Source organism: Callithrix jacchus, chromosome 14 (genome assembly GCF_049354715.1).
Source record: "Callithrix jacchus isolate 240 chromosome 14, calJac240_pri, whole genome shotgun sequence".
Taxonomy (NCBI): Eukaryota; Metazoa; Chordata; class Mammalia; order Primates; family Cebidae; genus Callithrix; species Callithrix jacchus.
The window spans coordinates 7640758-7668077 of NC_133515.1; the positions used below are offsets into that span (position 1 = coordinate 7640758).

General features: G+C 43.0%; 1 protein-coding gene across 1 annotated transcript in view; it reads left to right on the top strand.

Moving 5' to 3' along the window:
* Positions 1-27320, top strand: part of VWA3B (von Willebrand factor A domain containing 3B) — a 254011-nt gene that overhangs the window by 225805 nt on the left and 886 nt on the right. Inside the window, 5 exon segments of the mRNA XM_078348699.1 lie at positions 5709-5820; positions 12774-12898; positions 14782-14919; positions 18068-18168; positions 27096-27319. Coding sequence (XP_078204825.1) covers positions 5709-5820; positions 12774-12898; positions 14782-14919; positions 18068-18168; positions 27096-27319 — 700 coding nt within the window.

A 27320-nucleotide genomic window follows, 5' to 3' on the forward strand; every position in this document is an offset into this window, starting at 1 on the left:
GTAGTTGCTCAGTCATTCAGCCCACTACAGTATGCAGAATATTGTGAGAAGTTATGTAGAGCAAACCAAAAACATTTTTACCTTGAAAAAAAAGATTTGTAGAAGTACAATTTGTACCCCATGAAAGTTACCTATTTCAACTCAGTGACTTTTTAATAAAACTGACAAGAGTTGTCAACTACCACAATCCAGTTTTAGAATGTTATCTTCATCCTATAAGATCTCTCATGCCCATTTACAGTCACTCTCTGTTCAGACTCTCAGCTCCAGATAGCCACTACTCAATTTGTCTCTATTTATTTGCCTTTTCTATGTATTTTATAAACAGATTGCTGGATAATATTCCATTGTATGGATATACTACATTTTATTTATTCATTCCTCAATTGATGGACATTTGAATTATTTCTACTTTTTCATTATCATGAATAATGCTGGATTCTTGTAATAATAATCCTCATATATAGGTCTTCTTATGGTTATAAATTTTCATTTCTCTTGGTGAGGTATCTAATACTGTAGTAATAGTTCAGATCATGTGTTTGTTTAATTTTTTAAGAAACTGCCAAACTTTGTTTCAAAGTGTCAAAAATCAATTGACTATAAATATAAGAATTCATTTCTGGACTCAGTACTATTTTGCTAACCCATATGACTATCCTGTGTCAGTGCCACAATTTCTTGATGACAGTAGGTATAGTAAGTTTCAAAAGAAAAAAAAGCAAGTCCTACAAATTTGTTTTTTTTTTTTTCAAAACTTTTTTCGGTCATCCGGGCCCTCTGTATTTACATATGTAAATTTTAGATTCAACTTGTCAATTTCTGCAATAACAACAAAAAGAAAATCCAAAAACAAGCAAACAAAAAACTTGTTTTTAATCATAAAAGGGTGTTGGATTTTGTCAAATACTCTTTCTCCATGCATTGAAACAACCACGTGGTTTTATCCTTTATCCTATTAACATGGTATATTACATTAATTGTTATCTTTTGTATTTTAATATAAATTATAATGTCTATATATCAGTTTGGGAAAAAAATGGCTATCTTAATAATATCAAGTCTTCCAATCCACGAACATGGTATGTCACTTTATTAGATCTTCTATTTCTCTAATGATTTTTTTTTAGTTTCGAATGTATAAATCTTCCACGTATTTTGATAATTTTATTCCTAAATATATTCTTTTTTGATACTATTATAAATAAAATTTTTTCTTAATTTTATTTTCAGAGTATTCTTTACTAATACATAGAAATACAGTTGATTTTTTTGGGACATTTATCTTGTAACATGACGTCTTGATGAACTTATGAATTAATTCTAGTAGCTTTTGGGTGAATTCCCTAGAGTTTTTAAATATAGAATCATATCATTTGCAAATAAAGACAGTTTTATTTGTTCCATTCTGCAGACATTTATTTATTTATACCTGATAATACTGGCTAGAACCTCAAATACAATGTTGAATAGAAGTGGTGAGAGTGCCTTACTTTGTTTCTGATCTTAAGGGTAAGTCATCTAGTTTTTCTAAACTGGGTATCGTGTTTACTGTAGGCTTTTCATAGATGTCTTTCCTCAAATTGAGAATGTTTTCTTCTATTCCTGGTTTGTTGAGTTTTTAATCATAAAAGGGTGTTGGATTTTGTCAAATACTCTTTCTCCATGCATTGAAACAACCATGTGGTTTTATCCTTTATCCTATTAACATGGTATATTACATTAATTGTTATCTTTTGTTCTATAAATATGAGTTTTAAACCAGTGTTGCATTCCTGGGACAAATCCAACTTGGCCGTTGAGTATAATCCTTTTTATATGTTACTGGATTTATTTGCTTTATTTTCTTATGGATTTTGCATCTACATTCATGGAGAATATAGGTCTGTGGTGTCCTTTTCTTGTGATATATTTGTCTGGTTTGGTGTTGGGTTGGTGCTTTATCTTCCCTTTTCTTTATCAATGATCTTTCCAGTAATTTCCCCTATGGCTTCTCTTTTCAGTTCTCCAGCCAGAAATCTGGGATTACTAATATATACCCAGCTCAGTTGTTTCTATTTATTGTGTTTGCATCTGGAGCCAGAGAGTGGAGAGTGAAAGTGGGGGGAGGGTGGGGGAGAGAGAGAGAGAGAACAATGGGATTGCACTCCACCTTCTCAAAATCACCATGCTGCTAATCAGACAGGAAGATTATCCTCCTTCAGAGTTTTGGACTCACAGCATTGCTGCACTGCCACATGATTGCTTGGGGACTGAGGTGTGAGAATGGAGAATAAAAAGAGAGGACAGTTTTTGTATTCGTTCTGAGTGTTAGGATTTCCTTTTCCCATTTATTAATCTAGAACTCTAGGATTCTCCTAGTGCTCTCTGTGTCTGGACTCTTGTACCTACTTCTGGCTTTTAAACCAAGCCAGGAGACACTAGAGGGAATAAATGGTATATCTACCACAAGCTTTTTGGTACTTTGAATTCTTGTCTTATTTCCCAACCTTTTTACCACTACATGTTTGCTTTTCAGAATTCTTAAATAGATTTTACTTAGAGCTCAAGCTCTTTCTCTGCTATTTCATTTTTCTAGTAATTCATTTTAAATATATTTACAAGAACATTTGTCCTCGAATTGACTGGGAATTAAAAATGATGACTATTTTGGATGATGGAATGAAGGCTACGGGGGATTTTGGAGAGATGAATAGGGATTGGATATTTCTATTAATGGTCAGTCATCAAGCATAAAAAAATGAAACTTGAGAGATGGACTTTACAAGTCAAAATGATACTACTGCTTTCTGCATGTAGTAGACATAGCCTACTTAACTCCATTAAGTAGGAGTTAATAGACATTAACTCCAACTCTGATTAATGTAGTGCCATTTGTAAATAACAAAGCAATTTTTTCCTTCTTTTTCTGAAATTTCCTGGGGGTGACATTTTTCCAGAAAGGTTATAACTGAGCTGGTCTTTGAAGAAATTATCTGTAACAGGAAAAGAATCTTGTTCATTGTTAAAGATCCCTTTTCTCTGTATTCTTCAAATTGGATACATTCTACTGTTTTGTCTTAGAGTACGCTGTCTCTTTTCTCTGTTGTATCAATTCTGTCATTTCTACTACTGAGTCCTTCCAGATATTGTATATTTTACTTCTAAAATTTGCATATTTATTTAATAGTTCCTATTTCTCTGCTGAAACAAAAAACTACCTTGCCATTTGTTTCAAGAGTATTTACCCTTTACCTCATAGACTATGGTTATAATTGCTAGTTTAAGGTCTTTATGTGACCATTCCAATATCCAGTCTTCTCAATTTGGGAAGCTATTGATTGCCTTTTACCTTGAGAATTGGTCGTATTTGCTTGCTTTTTTTGTCTGTTTCATTTTTAATTATATAATGGACATTTTGAATATTATGTTTTAACATTCTGGATCCTGTTGAAATTCTCTGAAGGAGATTTAATTTTTTTTTCTATCAGATTTGGTTAGGTTTAGACTGCAAGCTCTGCCTTACCATCCATGGGCAGTGGTTTCCATGTCAGTTCAGTTTTAGAAGGCTGTGCTACTCACAGTTTAAGTCTATGTGCATTGTTCAAGGTTTGTACTGGTAATCTGGGACTTGGACAATGGTTTACATTGTAGTTCAGTTCTCAAAGCCTTTGCTGTGCTGCTTTGAATGTTTTCTGTACATATGTATCTTAGGAGTAGTCCAGGACTTTGATTCATTCATATAGAAAATAAAGGCATTCTCTGCTCCCTCTCTTTCCTCTGTGAGATTTCCAGGTTAATTATTAATTTTTATTATAGTACATGTTTCATGTATTTCTCTATTTTGTGATTTATTATATTTAAATTTTTTATTTCACTGTATGAAAAAAATTATAATTTTACTCTCATCTCTCCCCTCTTTTTCTCCTGCTCCTAATATTGGATATTTACATTATCTTTTATTCTATTGACTGCATTTGTAACATTTTATTTAATATACATAAGCCTCTACTTCTTGATCTGTCAAGATTCATAACTTCTTCAATTCCTAAGTTCATATAGTGGTAATAGCTATGGTTTTTCTTTCCCCTTTCATTCCAATATTCCAAGAGCTACACTTAAACCTTTGTGTTGTCAATGTTGTACTCTTACCAAAGGTTCATAGTACATGTTTAAATTTTTTCATTTAAAAGAACACAAAAAAGTATTTGTATTATGATTGGATAAATATTGTTAAATACTGGGACAAGTCACAGTTCAGGACTTCCTTAAGGCCCTATGTGATATGCTGGCCAACTGAAGAATATTAATAGCATCAAGCAAAAGGATTTCTTTACCTTTTCTTCCTCAGTATTTAAAATTATGTTACTTGTTTGAATAATTACTTTTGCATATTATTTATATGCATTTGTGTACATATGTATGCATATATTTCTAAGATTTCTAAGTCCTCTTTTATCCTGGGAGACTTCCTGCTGTCTATGACCTATGCAGACATGTTATTCTTACGGGAAAAGTACATTTTCAAGTAACTTCCTAAGGTAGGATGAATGGGAAGGGAAAGTTTCAAATACTTAGGGATATGACCAGAAATATCTGTTTTTCCATTTGATTGATAGTTTGCCTGGGTTTAGAATTCTAGATTGAAAGTTATTTTCTCTCAGAACTTGGAAAGCTCTGCCCCACTGACTTCTAGCATTCACTGTTGCATCAACCAAAAGATATAAGGAATGAAGATAATTCATTTATTAGCCAATCTCAGCTCATGGACTTCTTTCCTCTTTGTGAGACAGTGATCACAAAGGTTTTCCTTTGTCCTGAAGAGGTGGGCTGGGATATTGGATTTCTGTAAACCACTATGTTTCAGTGCCTCTGTCTGTCTCTCTCTCTCTCTCTCTCTCAAAGTTGCTAGTGGACTTTCCTGTTGAAGAGCCCCTTTACTTCTCACTATTCTAGGAGGGCAGCAGTGCTGGTCATGGTGCTGGTGTACTCTTTGCTCTCCAGCCTTGAGACTGTCAAAGAATTCTAGTTGTATATATATATTTTTTCTTTATTTCCCTTTTTTTAAATTACTCATTCAGTTCTCCTTGTACCTTGAACTAAAGTATAAAAATTGTGGAGGGCAGGAATTGCCCTTGCCAAAATAGTAATGTTTAATTAACATTAAGTAGAAAGTGCTCTAAAGTATGTATATAGTACAGGGATATTCTATAGTTCTTCTATAATGTGTTTCTCAGTAGAAAATTTCAGGTATATTAATCTGCTTTCACATTGCTATAAAGAACTACCTGAGACTGGGTAATTTATGAAGAAAAGAGGTTTAATTGACTCACAGTTCACAGGCTGTACAAGAGGCATAACTGGGGAAGCCCCAGGAAACTTATATTCATGGAACTTCTTGAATTCCATTCAAAGGGGAAGCAAGCGCATCTTCACACGGCCAGAATGAGAGAGTGAAAGGGGAGGTGCCACACACTTTCAAAGAACCAGATCTTTTGGGAACTTTATCAAGAGAACAGCACTAGGAGAATGATACTAAACCACCCCCCTGATCCAACCACCTCTCACCAGGCCGCATCTCCAACATTGGAACTTACAAGTCAGCATGAGATTTGGGTGGGCACACAGAGCACAGAGCCAAATCATATCACTAGGCTACCCAGTGTTTATCATTTACACTATCTGCATTCACTTTTTCTCATCAATTATTACTGTTTTGTCTTTTTCAGCAACAGAAATTGCAAGGAAATCCAACAAAGAAAACCAAATCAAAAAGGCCAGATCCCCTCAAAGGACAGAAGGTTATTGCAAGATGTGATGAAAATGGCTTTTATTTTCCAGGTAGTTTTAAAATTTATTTTGTGAGACTTTTGTTAAATAATTTGATATTGGGGACAAGAAGTTTCAACCTCTGCTTTTGCTAGCACACTGACATGTCATGAGCTGGCCTGAGCTATTCCACTTTCCACAGAGAAAAGAAGTGGAATATCTCAGACCAGCTCATAAAATGAGCATATTTCGGGCAAAAAAATGGTATCCAGAAAAATGCATTTATTTTAATATCTCATTTTTTAGTAAGCAAATTTTTGTTGCCCATCTTCTGCATTGCATGTATGTAATATTTTGAAAGTATTGGTCTAATGCTATGAGCAAGCAGATGAACATTCATGCTTTATGGAGGTTACATCTTAAAGGAGACAGACAAGCAATGAAATAAACAGGTAAAATATGCAGTATGTCAGATATAGTGTTGTCGAGAAAGATCAAGCCACAAATGGGGTTGAGAATGTCAGGGTGAGGGTTGTGATTCTATATTTGGTGGTTAATGAAGAGCTCCTGGGGAAGGTGACATATGAATAAGGACTTAAAGGAGGTGGGGCAAGCCATGAGATTATCTGGGAAAGAGAGTTCCAACAGAGACAGCAGTGGTGCCCAGGCCTCAGACTGGAGTGCATATGCCCAGGGTCGCTGGGCCTCAGAGGTTTGCCCCAGACTCCCTGGGGGATGTGATTCCTGAAGGAATCAGTCAGATGCAGTTCAGCAGCGGGTGGAGGCATGGAGGGAGTTTCATGAATGGTGATAATATGTGTGAAGACTTAGCAATGAAGAAAAGTGGCTATGTCTGGAGAAATAAAATTGATTCTGGCTGGAGCTTAGAATGAGAAGGAAGGGTGGAAATAATAAAGCTCTTCAGGGAGGTAAGCATGGGGCCATGCATAAAGGGTCGTGTTTAGGATTTGCGCTTTACGCTGAGGGCGAGAGCCACATTTAAAGCAGTGAGAAACACAGTCACATTTGAAGTTTTAAAAAGCTCTCTCCTGCTGCTATGTGAACAGTGGATAACATAGGGTTAGGGTGTCTCTCTGGTCCCTGGCTCAGGGTGGTAGATAGATAGTGGTACCTACGGGAGATGGTGGTGTGGACGGAAAGACAATGAGATGTGTCTGGGACAGGATGAATTGTAGGTGCCTATGAGATGCCCAGCTGAAGATGTCAGAGAAGCAGTTGGAGAGGTGGGTCTAGAGTCTGGAAATGGAGATTTGGGAGACATAACCACAAAGGTCATCATCAAAAGTATGGGAAATGTCTGTAGGGAAAAGGGAACTGGAAGAAAACCTTGAGGAAGCTCTGTTAGGCAAAAGATTACATTGCAGGCCAGGCGTAGTGGCTCACACCTGAATCCCAGCACTTTGGGAGACCAAGGCTGGCAGGTCACTTGAGGTCAGGAGTTCAAGACCACCCTGGCCAACATGGTGAAACCTTGTCTCTACTAAAAAAAAAAAAAAAAAAATTAGCCAGGCATGATGGCATGCACCTGTGGTCCCAGCTATTCAGGAGACTGAGCCAGGAGAGTCACTTGAACCTGGGAGGCAGAGGCTGCAGTGAGCTGAAACTGTGCCACTATACACCAGCCTGGGTGACAAAGTGAGACTCTTTCTAAAAAAAAAAAAATGATTACATTGCAGATACATAGCTGGCCTTTCTATCTATAGGCATAATCTATCTATCAACAGTTAAAAGAATAATTATTATTTAAATTTAAATGAATAATCTTTTAGGTAGGAAAAAATACTTCAGCACGATTTTTGGTTTCTAGCAGGCACATATGTACAACTGACAAGGAGGACAAGTTATTTGAAATGTTATAAATGTGCTTGAGAGTTGCCAGGACGAGAGTAAATATGGATCCCAGCACTTGGAATGAGCATGTAGGCTAAGGCATGACACCCTTCTTTACAAGAAGGACTGAAAATCTTTCATTTCTCTGGGGCACAGGTTTTCTAAGTGGTGATTGTAGGAGGCCACCCCTGCTTGTGAAATTTTGATTTTCTGAATTTAAGCCTTGGAGAGGGTTTTCTTGCTAAACTGGCAGTCGAATGATAATGCTAAGGGGGCCTAGGCACAATGGCTCATGCTGTAATCCCAGCACTTTGGGAGGCTGAGACGGGCAGATCACCTGAGGCGAAGAGTTCAAGACCAGCCTGACCAACATGGTGAAATCCCATCTCTACTAAAAATGCAAAATTAGCCGGGCGTGGTGGTGTGTGCCTGTAATCCCAGCTACTCGGGAGGCTGAGCCAGGAAAATTGCTTGAACCCAGGAAGCAGAGGTCACAGTGAGCTGAGATCACGCCACTGCACTCCAGCCTTGGTGACAGAGTGAGACTCCATCTCCAAAAAAGAAAAAAAGAAAAGAAAATGAGAAAAGGGACTGGATTCTAAGTGGTTATGTTAGGGCTTGGGGTCAGTTTGCTGGCCAGGGCCCCAGAGAAATGTAGAATGGCTTGAACTTCTACCCAGCACCATCCTTGTGTGATGAGAAAATTCTAAAGACCTACTGGGGGAGTAGAGGAGACAGGGCTAATACCATGGCTACGTGCAATGCCTGAGGCCACAATGGAAATTTTTTTTCACCTGCAGTTAGAAGCAGAAAGCACATACTGTACTCCCAGTAGCCACATGGGATCTGACCAAGTGGAGATTTTTAATTTGCAGTGTAATTAAACTATAATAAGTCACCTTGAAGGAATATTTGAATTTGGGCATGTAATTGGTAATTTTGATTAGTGTCAAAGTAGTAAACTTTGACTCAGCCAAATTAAGTGACAGTGCATGGGTTATCTCTATGAGCTTAGTTTTGGGCCCTTTCCCCCAGTCACCTGATCTTTCCTTAATTGGGAATAACTTTACTTTTATAGGTTTTTTTTTTTAATTAAAAATTCAAACATACAGAAAAGTCACAAGAATAATACAGTGAACCCCTGTATACTCTTTACCCAGATTTGCCAATTTTTAACATTTTGTCACATTCTATCACATATTTTATTTTATTCTCTCTCTCTGTCTCCCTCTCTGTGTGTGTATGTGTGTGTGTGTGTGTGTGTCTCTCTCTCTCTCTCACACACACACACACACACCCCTTATGTTTTCTGAACTCTTAGAAATTAGGTAACATTTATCATTATTTTATCCCTTAACACATCAGTGTGTATTAAGAGTAAAAATAATCTCTCAACATAACCACAATAAAGTTAGAAAATTCAAAAACTGTAACACTGTTATAGTACTTTTATTTAACATATATATAATGGCCTTTGTCACATTTTATTTTCTCCAGTACAGGTCTCAGCCCAGTACAGGTCTCACTTGCCCTCACTGGTAATGTTAATTTAGATCACCTGTTCACTGTGAGTCACTCTTTTCCCTCACACACACACACACACAAAAATAGAATTTTGCAGAACACATGGCATGATGTTATTGGTGAGTCCTTTTCTGATAACTGTTGTTCAAAACCTCCCAAACATTTTTAATGAAAAACAGCTCACTTTAAAATGAGCCTCAGCAGAAGGCAAGATTGGAGTCACTGGATTGGGGTGTCCACTGCATGAGGCCAGGTCCATGCAGCTGAGCTGGCTGGGCTGGGATTGTGGCGGGGATTTCCCTGTGGCCGACGCTACTCCAGGGGTCAGTGTGCGTTATCCCGTTGAGGAAATGATGTATTGTACAGAGTGATAGCCTGGCTCATCCGGATGCTGAAAGCCAAGGAGGAAGACACATTTTCAACCCTTATTTTAAACCATTATATGTGGAAATTGGGTCATCCTTCCTGTTGTTTGGTGAGAAGCAGCGTTTTACTTCAGGAAACCCACAGTGATTTCTGCACTACGCCATAAGAACAAGTTATAATGAAGAAAAATGGGAACAACATGGAACGCTTTCTCAGGTGTAATGAGTTTGGGCCAGAAAATCCTACGTTTTCATTTATTTGAATTCTGCCTTTTGCCTCTATTGGCCACACAGCTACAGCCACTTTGTTTCTCTGCACCTCAGTGTCCCCATCTTCTCCAACAGGATTTAAAACAAACCTTTCATAAGCTTGCTGTGTAGATTACATGTGATGATGTACAACCCTTCGTTAATTCCACGGAAAGAGGTTTTCTGCATCCCATATGAGAGCTCCTCTTAGGAGATAGGGATAAACACCTTGCCTCCTCTCCTGGAAAGGAGGGAGCTGTTTTCTGTTTCATGGCAGCTTAGAATATTTCACAGCAAGTCAAAGCAGCAAAAGGCAACACAGCGCATAGAAAGGAAACCTCCAAGACTGGAGGAAGAAGCGAACATGAGGACCATGAAGGATGACACTGTGGAGGAGTGGGCAGCTGGAGGGATGCTCTAGCTGGAGCAAAGTGAAAGCCTTTCTGAAGAGGTGGAATTTCAGCTGGACTTTGTATATCGAAAGGTTCTTAGCGCCAAAGGTTTAAAAAAATAAAATCCAGTCGCCAGCCTGAGAAAACCTGTTTGGAACAAAAGGTTCAGAACTATGTATGCATCTTTCACCAAACAGACTTACATCCACTGTTTACTCAGATTGTGACACCAATTCTCTGACCCTGAGCACCCACAGTATTTCTGCTGAGGGCCTCCATAGGAGTGCAGGCCCTTTCCCCAGTTGAGTACAGGACAGCCTCTGACTGAGACAGGGAGCTGACTAGTTCCCAGGGAGGCACTGGGCGTACCAGCCTCCACCCAAAGGAAGAGGGGAGGCAGTGGAGGCTCTGGGCCCACCAGCCTCCACCCAGAGAAAGAGGGAGGCAGTGGAGGTTTGCCGACTTGGCCACCCTCCAGAGCTCAGGTCTTCCAACAGGTCCCAGAGATTTTAGAACTGGGAGATGTGACCTCACCTCTCCCAGCTGAGAGCAGAGAGAAACTACAGGGTAAGGGAAGCCAAAAATTGGAGCTGATCTTGAATCAGGACACAAGAAATGGTAGCAATTCCTTAATGAGGTGGAGGAGCAGGTACAGAGGCTTAGCAGTGGTGGGACAGGCCAGTTCTGGGCCCTCCAGCCCCGCAGAGTACGGCCGCATCGGGGCCCATGAGGCCAAGTTGAAGACAGACAGTGAGAAACTGTGCTTATATCTGTAGATGAACAAAGACCCACATCTACAAAGAAGGAAACTGAATTGAAGGAACCAAAAGAAAGTCATCATAACATTCCAAAAAGTTTAGGTCCAAAGAAGAAAGTCAGTGGTAAATGGTTTAGGCTTTGTCAGCTATGCAGTCTCTGTTGCAACTTCTCAATTTAGGCAAACAACCGAAAAACTGCAGAGCAGGTTTGATACTGGATACTGCTAAGTCCCAGAGGCTAAGAATTTGGAGAGAGTCACATGGGCCAATGTGGCTGTGGTGGTAGCCCAGACCCTTCCCTGGGGCCGTGGGAGGGACATGGGGCACACAGTGCGTGGCTCTTGTTTCCAGAATAGAAGTAATTTCTAAAGGGTGGTATTCACTTTTCTGATTAAAAGGGTAAAGTCAGTTTATGATAGAAAATGTGTGAATAATGTGTAAATATTTCAAAACCCAAATTAAACATTTTAGTCCAATATGAAAACATCCAATGGTAAGCTGGCTTGTGTGTGTATATTTTTAAAAAAAAATTTATTCCTTTGGCCATTTAAAACAAGACACATGAATCAAGATGAAAATCAGCAGCTGTCTCTTTGCCCCACGAGAGGACTTGGGGCTTTGCTTAGCGGGCACATGAGCCGGGACCGGGGAGCCGCTGCAGCACGTGCTGTGGACCCCAGCGGGACACACATGCACACTTCCATCTCCGTGAAGATCTGTGAGCAGCTGATACTGCCAGGGAGGTGGCCAATGTCATCATCTCCCTCTTCATGTCTAGAATCCCTTTTTAATAGGAAGATAAATTTTAAGTCATATAAATGATTAAAAATGTGCATTTTAACACAGGTATTTTCTTTTCCTATGGTGATAATTTATTCTACTAATTATATTAATTAAAATGTATAACAAAATTATATATTAAATAATATGTGTGTGTTTATACTAGACTGATGCAAAAGTCATTGTGGTTTTGGTCACTTTTTTAATGACAAAAACCGCAATTACTTTTACATCGACCTTTGGTATCTATCATGCACTCCTTTAGTATAACTAAAAAAAGAAACTTCTTACTTCTTTTCTTTTTTCTTTCTTTTTCTTTTTTGAGATAGAGTTTTGCTCTTGTCGCCCAGGCTGGAGTGCAATGGCGCAATCTCAGCTCACTGCAACCTCCACCTCCCACATTCAAGCGGTTCTCCTGCCTCAGCCTACCAAGTAGCTGGGATTACAGGAGCCCACCACGCCCAGCTGATTTTTGTATTTTTAGTAGAGACAGGTTTTCACTATGCTGGCCAGGCTAGTCTCGAACTCCTGGCCTCAGGTGGTCCACCTGCCTCGGCCTCTCAAAGTGCTGGGATGATAGGTATGAGCCACTGTGCCCAGCCTTACCTCTTTTTGCTTTGTTCCTTTTCAGCTGTACATGTTGGGGAAGCTGAGTATGTTCAGTCTAGTCAGATGAAAAGCGATTTGGATGGGAGTTATATTTCCTTTTTACTTTCACAATCTAATTAACAGCATGCATTTTTTATCTTTAAGTATTATGGAAGAAAGTAGAGGTAAAGTAAATGAACAAATCAGGTGGTAGGTGGTGTTCAGGAAGAGGATCTTTCTTTCCAGGACCCATGTTCCCGTCAGGACGGAGACTGATAGTGTCGGATGAGCAGGTTTCATGCACTCTCTCTGGTTCTCATCTCAGCAGGTGCCCAGACCAGGCATTGTGTGCGTCACCACTTTGAGCTGTTCAACCCAGTAGGCATCCTATGGTACTGAACATTATCTGCTGGAGAAATCAAAGGGGCACACTGATTTAAACAGGCAACATGTGCACAAGCCTAAGGAAAGCGATGCTATTTGTCTTTATAGTGTATGTTTTCTTTGATTCCTTCTAGGGGTTGTGAAAAAGTGTGTGAGCCCCACCCAAGCACTGGTGGGCTTCAGGTACGGAGACACCAAGGTTGTGTCCACCTCCTTCATCATGCCTGTGGGGGGCGCCATGCCCTGCCCGCTGCTCCAGGTACCCATTCCCTGATGTGTTCTGGGGCATTTTTTACCATCCACAGAGTTTTGGATAACAGAGGATGCCAAGACCGCTGTTTGGCCCTTTGCTAAACCTATGTGGGCTCCTGCAGGGAGGGGTGTTTGGGCAGGAAGAACGGTGGGCCCTGTTCTGGGACCTGTTGCCTTGCAATTTCTTTGCTCCTGACCCTGACCTGCTGACTCCCTGTCATGTAGCTGAGGGTTGCACAGGTTTGCCCACATTGTACCTTGAGGTCCTTGTCCCTTTGTAAGACAATAGATGGTTGGGGGAAAACCATTGCTGTAGCTGCCAGTACTGTTGACACTTTTAACTGCAAAAGATTCTATTCTATTCCATAATATTATATTATAATATATCATAGCAAGGGCAGAGGTCACACTTTCCTTGGCACTGTGGTCAGCTGACGTCAGACGGTGACACCGTAATGCACAGCTACCCCAAATGTGCATTCCACACGTGGTACTAGAAGAAAGGCCATGAGTGTGAGTTGTTCAGGTCCTTGGTGTTTGGAACAAAGAATTGAACAACATGCACAAATAGAGTAACAAAGGAATGGAACACAGGAACAAAGCATGGAAAGCAGGGATTTATTAAAGTGAGAAAGCACTCCACACAATGGGAATGGGCCCGAGAGGGTGGCCGAGGGGCGCTGTTATAAAGATTTCTGGGTTTTAAGTACTCCTGAGGTTCTTATGGACTACCCCTTATCTGGATGAAGGATTTGGTTTGTGGCTAATTAAAGGCTGAGGTGAATTGCCGCCCGTGGCCAATCCAAGGCACACTCCCTTTCCCTCTGAGCCAGGGTGGAAGGGCAGGGTTGCAGGGAGAGTGGCCTTTGATCCTTTGCTACTGGCTGTGGGCGATGGGGTTTTTCCTTTTGGTTTATCTTTAGAAGTTTGTGGTGATTGGCCTTAGGTTCTCTGCCCCCAGACCCAGATATTTTCCCTTTGATTTAACTTTAGGAAATTATCATGAATTGGCCCCAGATTCCCTGCCCCTAGTTGTTAGTACTTTCCCTTAATTCAGCTTTAGAAAGTCAGCATGAATTGACCTTAAGTTTCCTGATGCCATACCCTGTTCTGCTGCCTCAGATGAGCCAGACTAATGTGTTCTCATCTGCTCACAAATGCATCAAAAGCTGTGCCATGTCTGTTTCATTCTGTTGCCGCTATCCTAATTCCAGCTGCAAGGCCCCGGAGTAGAGGGCAATCCTTGCAGAGCACCCCACTGCTGTGTTTCGCCCAATGTTAGCCCAGTGAAGAAGCGCTGGAGGAGGAATTGGAGTATTCATCCCCGGGCCTCTGTTTCTGCTTCCTAGTCAGAGCCCTGGCCCACAACAGTGCTCTTGTGCCCTGACGACGCACAAGGGCCCACAGCCTCTGCGTGTCTCTCCACAGCATACTCTTTCTGCTGCAAGTTCTCTGTTTGCGACTTTTGGAGTGACATTAAACAGATCTCTCCCTTCCTACATCTTGGTGACAGCCCTTCTGGCAGATGAGGACACTGTTTATCTTTGCATGACAAACACCCCAGGTTCCTTCAACTACTCTCTTTGGGGTGTGGTTTCCAGAACCCTCCCCATCTTGCCGGCTGTTCCGTGGGCCCTAGTCGGTTGTTGAAGTCCTACTAAAATGTGGCTTTCCATTGTTGTTGTTTCAGTTCCCAAATGTTGTGAACTGATCACAACATTTCAGACGTGGCCCAATGTTGGAATTCTTTCTTAACTGAGAAAAAAAATAAGTATTTGAATTTTATCCTCAGTAATTGCCAATTGCCTTGGAGTGTTTTAAAATGAGCTTATATTAACATTGTCTATACAATCCATAAGCAAAACATTTCCTATATGTTCTCCTCTGCAGGTTGGAGATTATGTGTTTGCCAAAATCATGATACCCAAAGGATTTGACTTCTACGTTCCTGCCATTGTCATAGCACTTCCCAATAAGCATGTGGATGCAGAAAAATTCTACACGATTTTGAAGTGTAACAACCGGAGAGTAAGTAGATTCTCATTTAGAAAAGGACTTTCTCCTCGGCAGTGCCAAGCCATTTCCTGGCACTTCCAGGCGTCTTGATGAATGGTTTCCCCGGCTGCATCTGCCACCCTATTCTCTATTCCCTGTGTTTTGGCATCTGCCCACTGTGCCACACACCCTGCCTTCACTGAGGCGACCCTGGCCTCTCATGCCTTCTGTGTGGTCCTTTGGCTCTCATTGCTGAACCGTGCTTTGCATTTGATGGAGGGGCAGACTCATTCTAGGGTCTTGTAGCACCACTCTCTCTCAATTTCTGCCCTCCTCAACCTCCTCATCCTCCTGCTTAGACTGCCCCTTCCTTGTGCTCTTCTGCTGACCCTGCAGACTTCGGCACCTTCTGGGTCCCTCCCAGTGCTGTCCTCATCTGCCTCCTCCCTGTATCTTTCGAAGTCAGCTTCCATCTCTGGACGTCTCCTCTGTGCCAGAAGTGCCAGCCGTGCACTCCTGCCTTGAGCTCCAACCCTGCGCTTCTAGCTGGGTCCACCTGGAATGCTTCCTCAGGGTGAGCATGGGCATCTCAGACTCCGCAAGCCAATGCACCCCCTTTCCCCAAGCACCTTCTTCTCTTCTGTGTCCCCTGTATTGGGGTGCCACTACCTGGTTCCCCATCTCCTACTTACTTAGAAACCACCTCCAGAGTTGGTAGAAGTTGGGAGACATAAGGGCGGACAGGGACAAAATGGAGTTGAGTGGAAAGAACACAGGCTTTCCAATCAAAAGACCTGTGTTAGGGTTATTTGAACATTCACTCTGCTCTTTATTGGTTGTCTGACCTGAGCAGGTTGCTTTATCCCCTGAGACTCCATTTGATCACATATAAAATGAATATTTTACATATCTATATTTGTCTATGTATACCCTACAGGGTGAGTGTGAGGCTTGAAGAAAAGACACATAAGAGATCTGTGTCTGACAGGCAGGTATTGGGTGACGGAGTGCTGAAGTGGCTGCAGAGGTTAGTGCATCACTCAGCTCCCTTCCGTCTGCACTCCCCAGGGCCAGTGAGTGGGATGACTGCGACGACTGTATCATCTCTAGATTGATTTGCTCCTTGCACAGATGTTTGTTAAGGGTCTATATAGTCTATTGGATCATTTGACTTTTTTATTGACTGGGGAGGTCTTCTGTGTCTTCTGGGTAGTAATTCTTGGTAATATATGCACCCAGTATTTTTCCCCGTCTGTTACTTGTCTTTTAACTTTGGAATCTTTGTTGACAGAGAAGTGTTAAATTTTAATATGGTCAAATTTATCCCTTTTCTAATTTATGAACTGCCTTTTCTATATTTGTTTAAGAAATCCTTCCTTAATTATGTATTTCTCTATGTAATTTCTCTAAAAGTTTTAGAAGAATTCTTTATCAGTTTACAAAACTGATGATGATGTTTGCCTGATTGACGTCCCCCGCCTCCTCCCAACCCGCACACATGCTTGGGGAGAATCCCCAAGTCACCCTTAGGGAGAATCCCCCAGGACCCCAGTGTGGCCCCAGCCTGCTCCATGAGCTTGACCTCCAGCCAGGTGGAAGGCTCACTGCTTCCTGAATGCAGTGGGCTTTTCCGAGCCCTAGGCTTTTGCCTCTTCCTGGACTGCCCTTCCCATCTCCTTTCCCCTAAACTGCTGTCACCGTAAAGACTCCACCTGATCGTGACTTCCTGCAGGGCCATTGGATTCCTCCTGTCCACTACACTGCCCTTGCCAAACTGGCTTCGTCACCAACCTCTCAACCCTTAAAGGCAGTGACCACGTCTATTCACCTTTGTCCCTCCCAGCACAGCCCCTGATGAAGAGAAGGGTCCCACAATTTTTTTTTTAATTACTTGAATGAATGACATTCCCAATAGAAAATGAAATTGTCTTGATGGAAGACTTAATATGCCTGGAAAACAGACCAACAGGTGAACTTGATTGGTGAGCAAAAAGCCAGATAACAGTGGCTAACTTTCTTAGGTCCTTACTATGTGCCATGCATTCCAATCTAAACGCTTTACACAGAGTGGACACTTGGATCCTCAGAACACCATTAGGTAGAGACTGTTATTATCTTGATTTCCAGAAGAGGAATTGAAGCAAGTGGTTAAAGCACACACCTGGTGTGCAGAGCAGGCGTTTGGATGCAGACAATCTGGCTCCATGGCCTGCCCTCTAAACTACCATGCCCAGCTGCCTAGAATACAGAATAAAAATATCCAGGGCATCCTTGACCATGGGATCAGGTAGTTACATCAGGGAGAGGGACATGGGAAATGAATTTTAGGGTTAAGGGCAAAGGAGAAAGCCCATCAGAGCCAGCAGCCACAAGAGCACTGTATCCAACCCAACAGAACAAGCAGAAAAGGAGGTGTCCTCTCATCAACCCAGAAGAAAAACCCTTGGAGAAAATGGAGTTTCCTGAAGCTGTCTGGATAGCAGTAGAGAAGCAGTCTGGAAGGGCAGAGCATGGAGAAGCCTTTCTCTTCCTGACATCTGGCACCACTCTGGGGATAGCCACTGTGAAAGGGAGGGAGGGATGTTTTAAGAGATGTCCCCAGGTATGCCCCAGGGTGCGGGGAGAGATAAGGCAGTTGGCCCAGGATCCCTAAGGGGAAGCCACAGAGCCCAGGAAAAGACCTTGGAATTTACCTACAGATCGTGGGGGACGTGGGGCCCTGGAGACTACAGGGGCATGGCCGGGGGAAGGATACTGGAGATAGCTCTGATAGGAACTTGGGGGGACCCAAAGAGGCTGAAGGTGGGGCATTCAGCAAAAGTGGTGGCCAAAGGCTGAAATAAGAAAGGAAGGTGGTTATATGAAGCGCTCTCTCTCTCCTCTCTCTCTCTCTCTCTCTCTGTGTGTGTGTGTGTGTGTGTGTGTGTGTGTGTATGTTTCTTCTGTGGGTGCACTTGGAAATTGATCCAGAATATGGGGAAATGACAGAGAGGACTCAATGATGACTTATTCAGCAAATAATTATCAAGTGAGGTTCTGAATTTAAACTGCTCTTTTAAATGTCACCCTGAATAGGATAATGACTAGAAGCTATTATAATGGGTTGAGCTAGAATAAAATCATATCTGAATTGTGGACATTTCTGATTTAAATTGAGTGAATTCTGTTGGTATTATTACAGGAATTTTGCCCTCGGAGTGCACTTATTAAGATCAGCCAAAACAAGTATGCACTCTCCTGCTCTCATATAAAGTCACCCCCAATTCCTGAGGATCCAAAAGTGTAAGTGTACTCAATTTTTATCTCTTGAATATTAATTTATATCCTTGCACCTTTAATCTGTCTTTGAGATGAGATCTATGACCTCTTAATACTAGGGAAGAAAAGCAGAGATGGAGAATGTCCTACTTAAAATGTAGCTCTGTAATATTATCCCTTCAACATCACACCTTTCACCTGCTATTTATTCATCTGGTTCTAATCTCAAATTCAACATTTTTGACCCTTCAGAAAAGTATTCATGAATATCTGATGAATATGAAGGAATTGTTCCCCTTTCATCTGTAAAGATTCAAGGACTTCTAACTAAATTGCATTTGGGTCCAATCACCTACCTACCTCTCCTTTTGCTGGGAGGTGGGAGTGAGGGGCTGGCCCTGCTTGCCCATAGCCAGGTGAGCATATAGGTGGGCGGTGGCTTCCCAAGGCAGCAGTGGGGTGAACACATTTTCATCTGAGGCAGTAGGATTGCCAAGAGCTGTAAAAGTGGACTAAAGGCAGGGCAGAAGGAAAGGGGGAGGCCTGCAGGACAAACAAAAACCCAAGTCCATGGGTCCAATAAGGGGCATCAAAATTGGGGTCATGGAGCCATGACCTTGGAGTCAAGGGCATACAAAAAGAGGTGAAGGTGGATGTTGAGCACGTGTTGGGGAAAAGGACCCAGGAAACATCTTCCAGTTTCTCTTAGAGTCTGCAGGCTGTCTTTGAGTGCTAACCTTCATTCTTCCCAATGGCCTTACCTTCTGCTTCATCACAGAATCATTGGACAGCCTCTCCCTCCACTTCTGATCTCCCAGCTCTGGGCTTAAGGAAGTCTCTGCCTTTGCCCTGTTGTCAAAAAATCAGTGTCCTTCTTTTCACCCCAGGCCAGTCTGTCCACTGGGCTCCAGAGGCCCATCTTCCACTGCCTCAAGTCCTGGATTCATCAGTGATCCCTGGATTCTTCTTACCTCCTTCCTTAGCTCCTCTTCACTGAGTCCTTCACCTCAGCAAGTACACAGGTTTGCCTCCTGTTCACACACATGCAGCACCCACCAACATACACACTCCTAAATAAATCCCACTCCCTCGGTTCTGCAGTGTGACCCAGCATGCTCCCTGTCCTTCACTGCTAGGCTCCACACACCACTGGAGAGACTCTCCTGCCTCCTGTTCACTTCTGAGCCTTGGGTATCAGTGTCTACCCTCATCCCTCCAAGAAACTCCTTCCACAGAGGCCATAGGAGACCTCTTACCGGGCTGCACTGGTGAGCTCCACGCTCACTGACTGAGCCTGCTCCTGCAGTCACCTTGGACACCACCAGCCATGCCCTTCTGCCCTAACCCCTCCTCTTAGGCTTGTTGCGGCTCCACGTCTCTGGGTTTTCTCCCTGCCTGACTTCACAGCCACCCACTGCCTCCATGACTCCCTTCACACTAAGTGTAGTGGGAAGTGAGAGATTTGGAGAGACCGATGGGGTTGCAGGAGGATTTTGTTTAACATGATTACAGGCTTAGTGGAATGGCTTTTTAATTTTAAGCAAAGGACAAAGAAAATGGGGTGCCTTTTATGTACCTAGGTGGTGCAGGATGACGAAGCAGGAAGCGGGTTTACAGAAGCCAGAACAAAGAGCAATTAATTAACTTGTAACATGTTTTGTGATGTACTTTACATTTGGAAAGTAACATGGTGAGAGACACATTTTGCAGTTTTTGTTCTGTGACCCTGCGGCTGGTTAGAAAGAGAAACAAGACTTTTTAGATGCCTGGGAACTTTGCTAAGAATGTGGGGAAGATAGATCAGGTTCAGTGGTTTGCAGGAAGGCAGTTATTCTGCCTAAAACAGAGCTGGGAGGTATCATATTAAACAGTACACAACACAGCAAAATTTATTATATAGCAACTACACATTATACGGTTTTGTTTTACTATTATTGCTATTATTTAATTTCTTTCTTCATAAGGACCTCACGTCTCCTCCAACACAGGCTGCTCTCCTGCGCTTGTGCGTCACAGTCACAGAATCCAAGCGTGGGCCCTGAGATGGATTTTTTGAAAGCCCCCTATCCTCAGCTAGTTGCAAGGTGCAGCCATGTTGGGTAACTATAGGGGAAGCACATTTATACCAAAATTGAATTTATCTCCCAGCCCTGCTGTCATTAGTTTTGTGGTTGCTCATCGACCTGGAGCTCTTCTGCAAGATGATGGTGGTGTGAAGATGGGGATGGTCATTGTCTGGCAGGCATTTGGCACATTGTGGGAATAGCATTATATCCAGCCGCTCACTGGATATTTCTACCTGAGTGTGTAGAATCTCAAAAACTTAGCACATCTAAAACCGAAATAGCAGTTCCCCACAAACCTGCTCCCATCTCAGCCTTCTCCATTTCCGTTTGCCCTTTCACCCACAAGTTACGGCCCCGTACAGCCAGAAATCTGGTGGTCATCTTTGGCGGCTGCTTGTGCTTCACCTACCACGCCCCTTAGTCTCCAAGTTACAGTGATCCTAACCAGCCAGGAGCTCTCATGTCCTCCAGCCTCCTCCTGCCACAGTCCCAGTCACTCGTCAGAAGGCTCAGCAGAATCAACTCCCTCACATGCAAATCTCCCTTTGCCTCTTCCCCACTTAAAAATCCTTCAGAGCCCCGTCCCCATGACCCCTTCTTCCCAGCTCAGCCTCTTGCTGGTCTGGCTCAGGCCTGACTACCTTGCCTCATTTGTCCCTAGCCACCCCCAGCCAACCCGCCAGTGCCTTCTACATACTGACCACTCTAAGCGATGTGTAGGTTTTGCCCACACCATGCTTTCTCAGGTCTCTGTGCCTCCACCAGATTAAGTATTCTCTCTGGAAATCTATTTCTTGCCCTTGGCCACCTGGAGAACTCCAAGACTGAGCTCAAACATCAGCACCACCATGCGATGTCCCAGCACCCCAGGCCACTCCCCCCACCCACCACGATGTAGTGAGGTGGTCCCACCGCAACCTGTAGAGGTTTCCGTTAAAGAAAATTTCCTTTGCATTGGACTCTGTAGGCACAAGTCCTTGAAGGTAGGGGACAGGTTCTATCTGCCTCTGAATCCCAGTTTCCAGGGTCCAGCTCACAGAATGCCCCCAATGACTATTTGAAGAACAAATCAGTGTACAAACACATGCTAGCAGATGCCCAGTGACGCTCCTCTAGGGGTGTGCAGCTCTACAGAGAACTTTTCCTTAGCTATGGTTACCAAAAACATATGCTACAATTTTTCATTCTTTGTCTAGATGGGCATGATACTTCATTTAAAATAGCAGCACATTTTCTGTTAATCTCAAACTTCTACTCTGACAGTGTTCTTTGCAGGTCTAGCTTCCGGTTCCTATGATATCCAAATTACAGCTCCTTATAAAGGAATCTGAGCAGATGTATCTAGCTATTGCCCATTTTACCAAACTCAACGTTATCATTATTTTAGAATGAAAATGCAGTTCTTTGTATGTTGAGAAAAGCCTTTGTTTTCCATCTTCCCCAGGCTTTATTTAAAGCTCTGCACTGTGAATTATCTGTTCTCTCTTCTGGGCTTCACACAGTGAAGTGTTCATTGACTCCCTCATCCCACATTGTAATTTCCACTCTTTTTTGTTCTGGCTGCCTCTATGGGAGCAAGAGACTGAGTTTAGTTCTCTTAAGCAGAGGTCACATTCAACCCGGTAAGTTCAGAGCTTAACCTGTCTCTGTTTCTATGAACAGGACTAGGAGAACCGAGTACAAAAACGAAGGTGTACCTCTGACTTTGTAACAATGCTGGGATTTTCTTCTGGTAGATCCTTTCCTCAGGAGTTCTTTCTCACTTATTTTACAAATATGTTCCTTAGGGAGCGTTCATGCCGCTATTCCAAATGAGGCCATCTAAAGAAACTCCTGATGCTTCCTTCACAGGCTATTAAAGGCATGTACTGTAGGTTACATCTCCAATAGAACATTATTTGACAAAATTTAACTTTCAAATATGGAATTTACTATAACTATCTGCTTGCAGGGTAAGACAAGGGATACCTGGGCCCAGACAAGCCTCCATCTTCCCCTGCTCCTCCTTTCCTTCTTTCTGGGGGCCTTTCCTGCAGGTCGCTCTTCTGGGTTCTAAGTGAGGATGGGGCACAGTGAAAGGCAAGAAGAAAGGCATTTGGAGGCTGAAGAGCTCAAAGCTGATTGAACATGGCAAAAGCTGATGCACATTTTCATTTTCAACTTAAAATTTGACACCTAAATCATTCTTAAATACTTTTATTTAAACAAGGTTGTCTTATAAAATATGTTATCAATATTGCTAAATTCCAAATGACTCATTCTTTAAGGAGGGTATGTCGGTATTGCCATATTTGCAGTGTAAAACCTGTGATGTGGGTGCAGATTTTCTCTCTCCTTTGCAGCATGATGAGGCCATTCTCTGACACAGCTGAGAGGCATGTCTTCCAAGACTATGTCCGATGGAGGGAAATGACTGCTCTTCCTTTCCCTTAAGGAGCATGCCTGAGCTTTCTGCTACAATCCAAGACATCAGAGATGTCTTTTCTGAGGGAAAATGGTCCTTATCCTGTCTATAACTTCCTCTATTTAGAGAATACTTGTGTAGTTTCTCCCATATGGTAAAAGAAGCAGGCAGAACAGGGGCTTTTCCTCCATGTGGCATCCTCTCTCCTTGCCAAGCCAGGGGACTCACAGAACAAGTCCTTCCCTGGCTGCCTTCCCGGCATCTTTTTCCTGTCAGAGGACTGTAGCCTCTGGAAGGGCAGGGGGAGGCACCTGGTGGTCTCAGACCCACGTGGGTCTGAGCTCCAGCTGTTGGTGTTCTTCATTGGAGAGAGATGCCTCTAGCAGGAGTTATTCAACCACCCACAGACTGCGGTCTCAGGCCACCTGAACTGAACACACACACCTGGTGCCACTCCCCTAACTAGCTAGAAATCTCTCCTGAATGAGCTGGAATCCTTCCTCCCCTCACCCTTAACAGAGCATGACCTGGGCAAATTACCTTCAAGAGTCTTCCTTAAGAAGACTCTTGGCCTGGCGTGGCAGCTCATGCCTGTAACCCCAGCATTTTGGGAAGCCAAGATGGGCAGATCATTTGAGGTCAGGAGTTTGAGACCAACGTGGCCAACATGGTGAAACCCTGCCTCTACTAAAAATGCAAAAATTAGCTGGCTGTGATGGCATGTGCCTGTAATCCCAGCTACCCAGGAAGCTGAGGCAGGAAAATCACTTGAACCTGGGAGGTGGAGCATGCAGTGAGCCAAGATTGCACCACTGCACTCCAGCCTGGGTGACAGAGCGAGACTCTATCTCAAAAAGAAAAAGCCTCTTTAGAGGGTGTATAATTTATTTTTTAAAAATTAATAATAGCATTCCAAATATGGTATCAGGAAAGCAAAATAGGGCTCACCATTTCCTCTGTGCTCCAGAGGAACTATGAGTTATCTGAAGGAAGCTGCTGGGTTCTGGGGCCCTGGAGGCGAGGCATGTTCTTCTCTTGCTGTTTGAGGGTCATGGTGTGGTTTCAGGAGGAGAGACCCTCCCAGGGCCAGGTGGGGTTTGTCTAGATCTCTGGTCAACTCCTTTTCCCCCAATTCCTGTTACACAAAATATTAGCCTCTCATTATCTCTCTTTTGAGCAGTTTAGTAACTTTCCATGAAGGCACTGGATTTAGGAGTATGTCCCAGTGGAAATGATCATGTCTGCAGTGTTTAATACTCCTCCCTCGACCCTGTATAGTGTTATGGACTCATATTGTCTTCTGACATCAGGGAAATTAAGTCATTGATTGAAACTTCAAGATTCAGCACTGCCTCTAACATGACATTAGATGAATCACTCCCCTTCATCTTGCCTGGTCACTCCTGACAGTTTTCTCCTAAGTGGGATCTGTGCATTTGAAATCATTAAGCCTCTGATGTCATTAGCTCCCTTCGTCCCCTCTGGTCAGATTAGGAGCCCATTTCTTATGCTGGAACAAAGCCCTGAAAAAATTGCAGTTCAGCAACAAACCCTGTCTGTGAGTGTCCTGTGTAATTCAGGACACATGCCATTGCCTACATTGGAAGCATGTAGTGGTGCTCTACGACTTGGGACAAGGGGACACAAGGAGTCACAGATTTGCCGGCCCTGAGGGCCAGCAGTAGCAATTCAGATAGCAACAGCCTTTGCTTCTCAATCTCTTTATTCTCCTCCCCTTCAGTTGTTGAAACTCTAAGGCCTCCCGGTTTTTACCAAACATCTGCTGGGCACCTACTCTATGGGTCCTCTTGTTCTTTATGTTCTAAGACAGACTTGCTGAGAGAGACACTTAGGGAAAAATACAAACGAGACCTCAGGGATCCAGCCGGATTACTGACAAGCTGGCAATGCTTTATCCAGTGAAGGTGGGGGTTCTGACCCCAGGAGGGCATGGAGTGGGCACTCAGCACTTTCTTCCCAGAAGTGGAACTAGCACAGCACCTGGCTGCCCTGCTCTGAACACACACACATATTTATCATAGGTTGATCATGTTATTCAACCAGATCTGTAGCCTCACATAATTAATAGAGCACCTAATTGAACTCTGTTTGGGCATGAGATTGGGCAAAAGAAAGCCATTCAGTGGGTCTTTTCCAGGAGTGCTGGTGGAGAACCCCCCCTGGCTGGAGGTTAGGACCCTGGTGGCCCTCCCTCTTCCACTGATGAGCTTGGGTCAGATAGGAGAGGGAGGTGCATGGTCACAGGGGTGGGGTAGAGGCCTTCACATCAGATTCACACCTACCCTTCCTCCTGCTCTCACCTCTCCCATAAGGAGACATTTCCTTGTGAAAGATCTTGAACTTGGCTGACCTCAGCCATCCTGGAGCATGAAATACAGAAGCCAAGCAGTATCTGCTTGCTTCAAGTAAAGACTTTTCCTTATCAAAACTCCTACCTGCTTTTTGTACTAATCATGATGACTTGTACTGCTTTATTCTTATGCCAAAAGTAATGCATAGTTAATATAATTTCTAAATTAAAAACAAGTGGAAATAATACAAAAACCACCCATAGTCCCACTTTTTGAAAGTAATCACCAGTTTTACCTTGGTATAGATCCTTCTACAGTGTCTTCCCCACTGTGGTGATCCTTATTTCACCATAAGCTTATATCAGCTTATATCAAAAAGCTGTATTTTTTTTTCTCCTTATAGTGTATGACAATTGCAGCTTTTTTTAATGTCAAGAAAGTGACAGCTCTACTGGAATTCATTTTCCAGGTGTGATTGTGAATAGTTTAATGCAAGGGTTCCAGTCATCCTTATGGATTCACAATTTTCATAACAAAAATGAAGATATAATATGCATTATGTTGTGTAATGTTTTTTCCACTTATATTTTTTCCAAATAACTTGTCATTTGCACCTTTCCATGACAGTGTCACCTCTTGTTTCATTATTGCCTCACTAGACTTCCATTATTCAGGTGGTCCATGAGTTGAGTGACCAGTCCCCTAGGTGAGGGCTGTCCACATGCTGCTCCTGGGTCTCTCTTCTTCTTCCTCTTCCCAGAGTCCTCCAGGCAGGTGGGTAGGTGTCTCCTCTGCCTTGTTCTTTCTGTGCCTTTAGTGCCTGAAAATCTGCTTCTCACACCCCCTTCTTGTCACTCCTTCTTCTGAGAGATTATAGCTTAGGGACTGGACTGCAATCGTGTATCCTAATTCACGGCAAATAGAGAAAAACCATGGAAAGGAACCAGAATATGTCAACTTACTCTGCTCTGGAGGAAGGTAGCAATTTGAGGGATAGTCGAGGGTAACATGATGTGAGACTTCACAGAACAGGGATGGTAAATACAATGTTGAGGCATGATTCCTAGAAGTCTCTCAGAACCTGCTATCATAGAACCTATACATCTACATAAGCACTGGCCTCAGATTTAAAGATAATTTTTGTCTGTGGCCTCCCAGAAAAGCTTTTCCAGTGTCACTGCTATCTCCCAGGCCAATTTTTTTAATGTCTTTTGGGAATTGTCTCCTGAGTCTTTGAGCCAGTCTTTGACAATTATCGTGTATAGTGAATCTTGATTCTTTCACAAAGGATTTGAATGATGGCATTTTCTATTTAGAAATAACAAAAACTCTATTTCCATTTGATTGCACTTTTTTCCCTGACACTTTTGAGAAGAATCTGAAGCAGTCATAGTCAGAAATTCTGTGGAGTAAAAACAAAACAAAAAATTATTCAGAGTGAAGGCAGGGTGATCAAGACAGGCGATACTGATTATGGGAACAAAATAAGGTTTAACACTGGGCAGCAGATGTCCTTAAATTACCCTGAAGGCCCTGATAAAGGTGAACTCCCAACATGGTGGCATGGTTGGGATGAGGTCTTGGTGTTCCCAAGATGCATTCTTTGAAGGACAGCACTTTTGAGTAAATAAGCTTTGTCAGCGCATTTTCTAAATAGTAATCTAGCTCTGTGACTTCATAGTTATGCCTAAGTTCAATGTCATTGCAGATCATACCATTTTGAACATTTGGGAAACTGTTTCTGATAGCACTCATTAGAGAAACTCAGGGTGTGAAAGAATATTTCTGATGTACAAGCTCCAGTTCAGGGATGAGCTGGGCTGTGATGGGGCTAAACTCATCTCCCTGGGGCAGACACAGGTCTATGCTGAGGTGTTTCCAGGGGCTTCTGGGCTGGGAGTTGTTCCTTCACTGGCTTGGTCAGGACGGTTTGCATATTCAAGTTCTCCCTGCCTTGGGAGGCTCCCAGATACCAAAGGCTTGTGGAAATGAACTGAGTGGAACTAAGCCCAGCCTAAAGCACTGGACGCACAGTGCTCCAGAGACTCCTTTCCATGGGAAGAGGGACATGGGTAAGGGGCTGAGAAGCAGACGTAGAGATGGGTTGAACATCTCTGTAGAACCCGCAGCCATCAAGACAGGGTAACCCTGATCTCTCTCTGTCTCTAGAGAGGATATGGAGATGAGGAGCTCTGCTTTCCTCCACTGGCCACTGACGGAAGCAGATATGCAGGATTCCAGAGAGCCAAGACAAGAGAAGCCCAGAAGGAAAAAGAGGCCCGCCAAGCAGCCACCTCTCCAGCAGGTGGCACCCTCGGACTCGGGCCGCTCCTCCCACAGCACCAGGTCCCGTGGGGCCTGCCCTGGGGCACACCCCAAGCCCAAGGTTTGGTT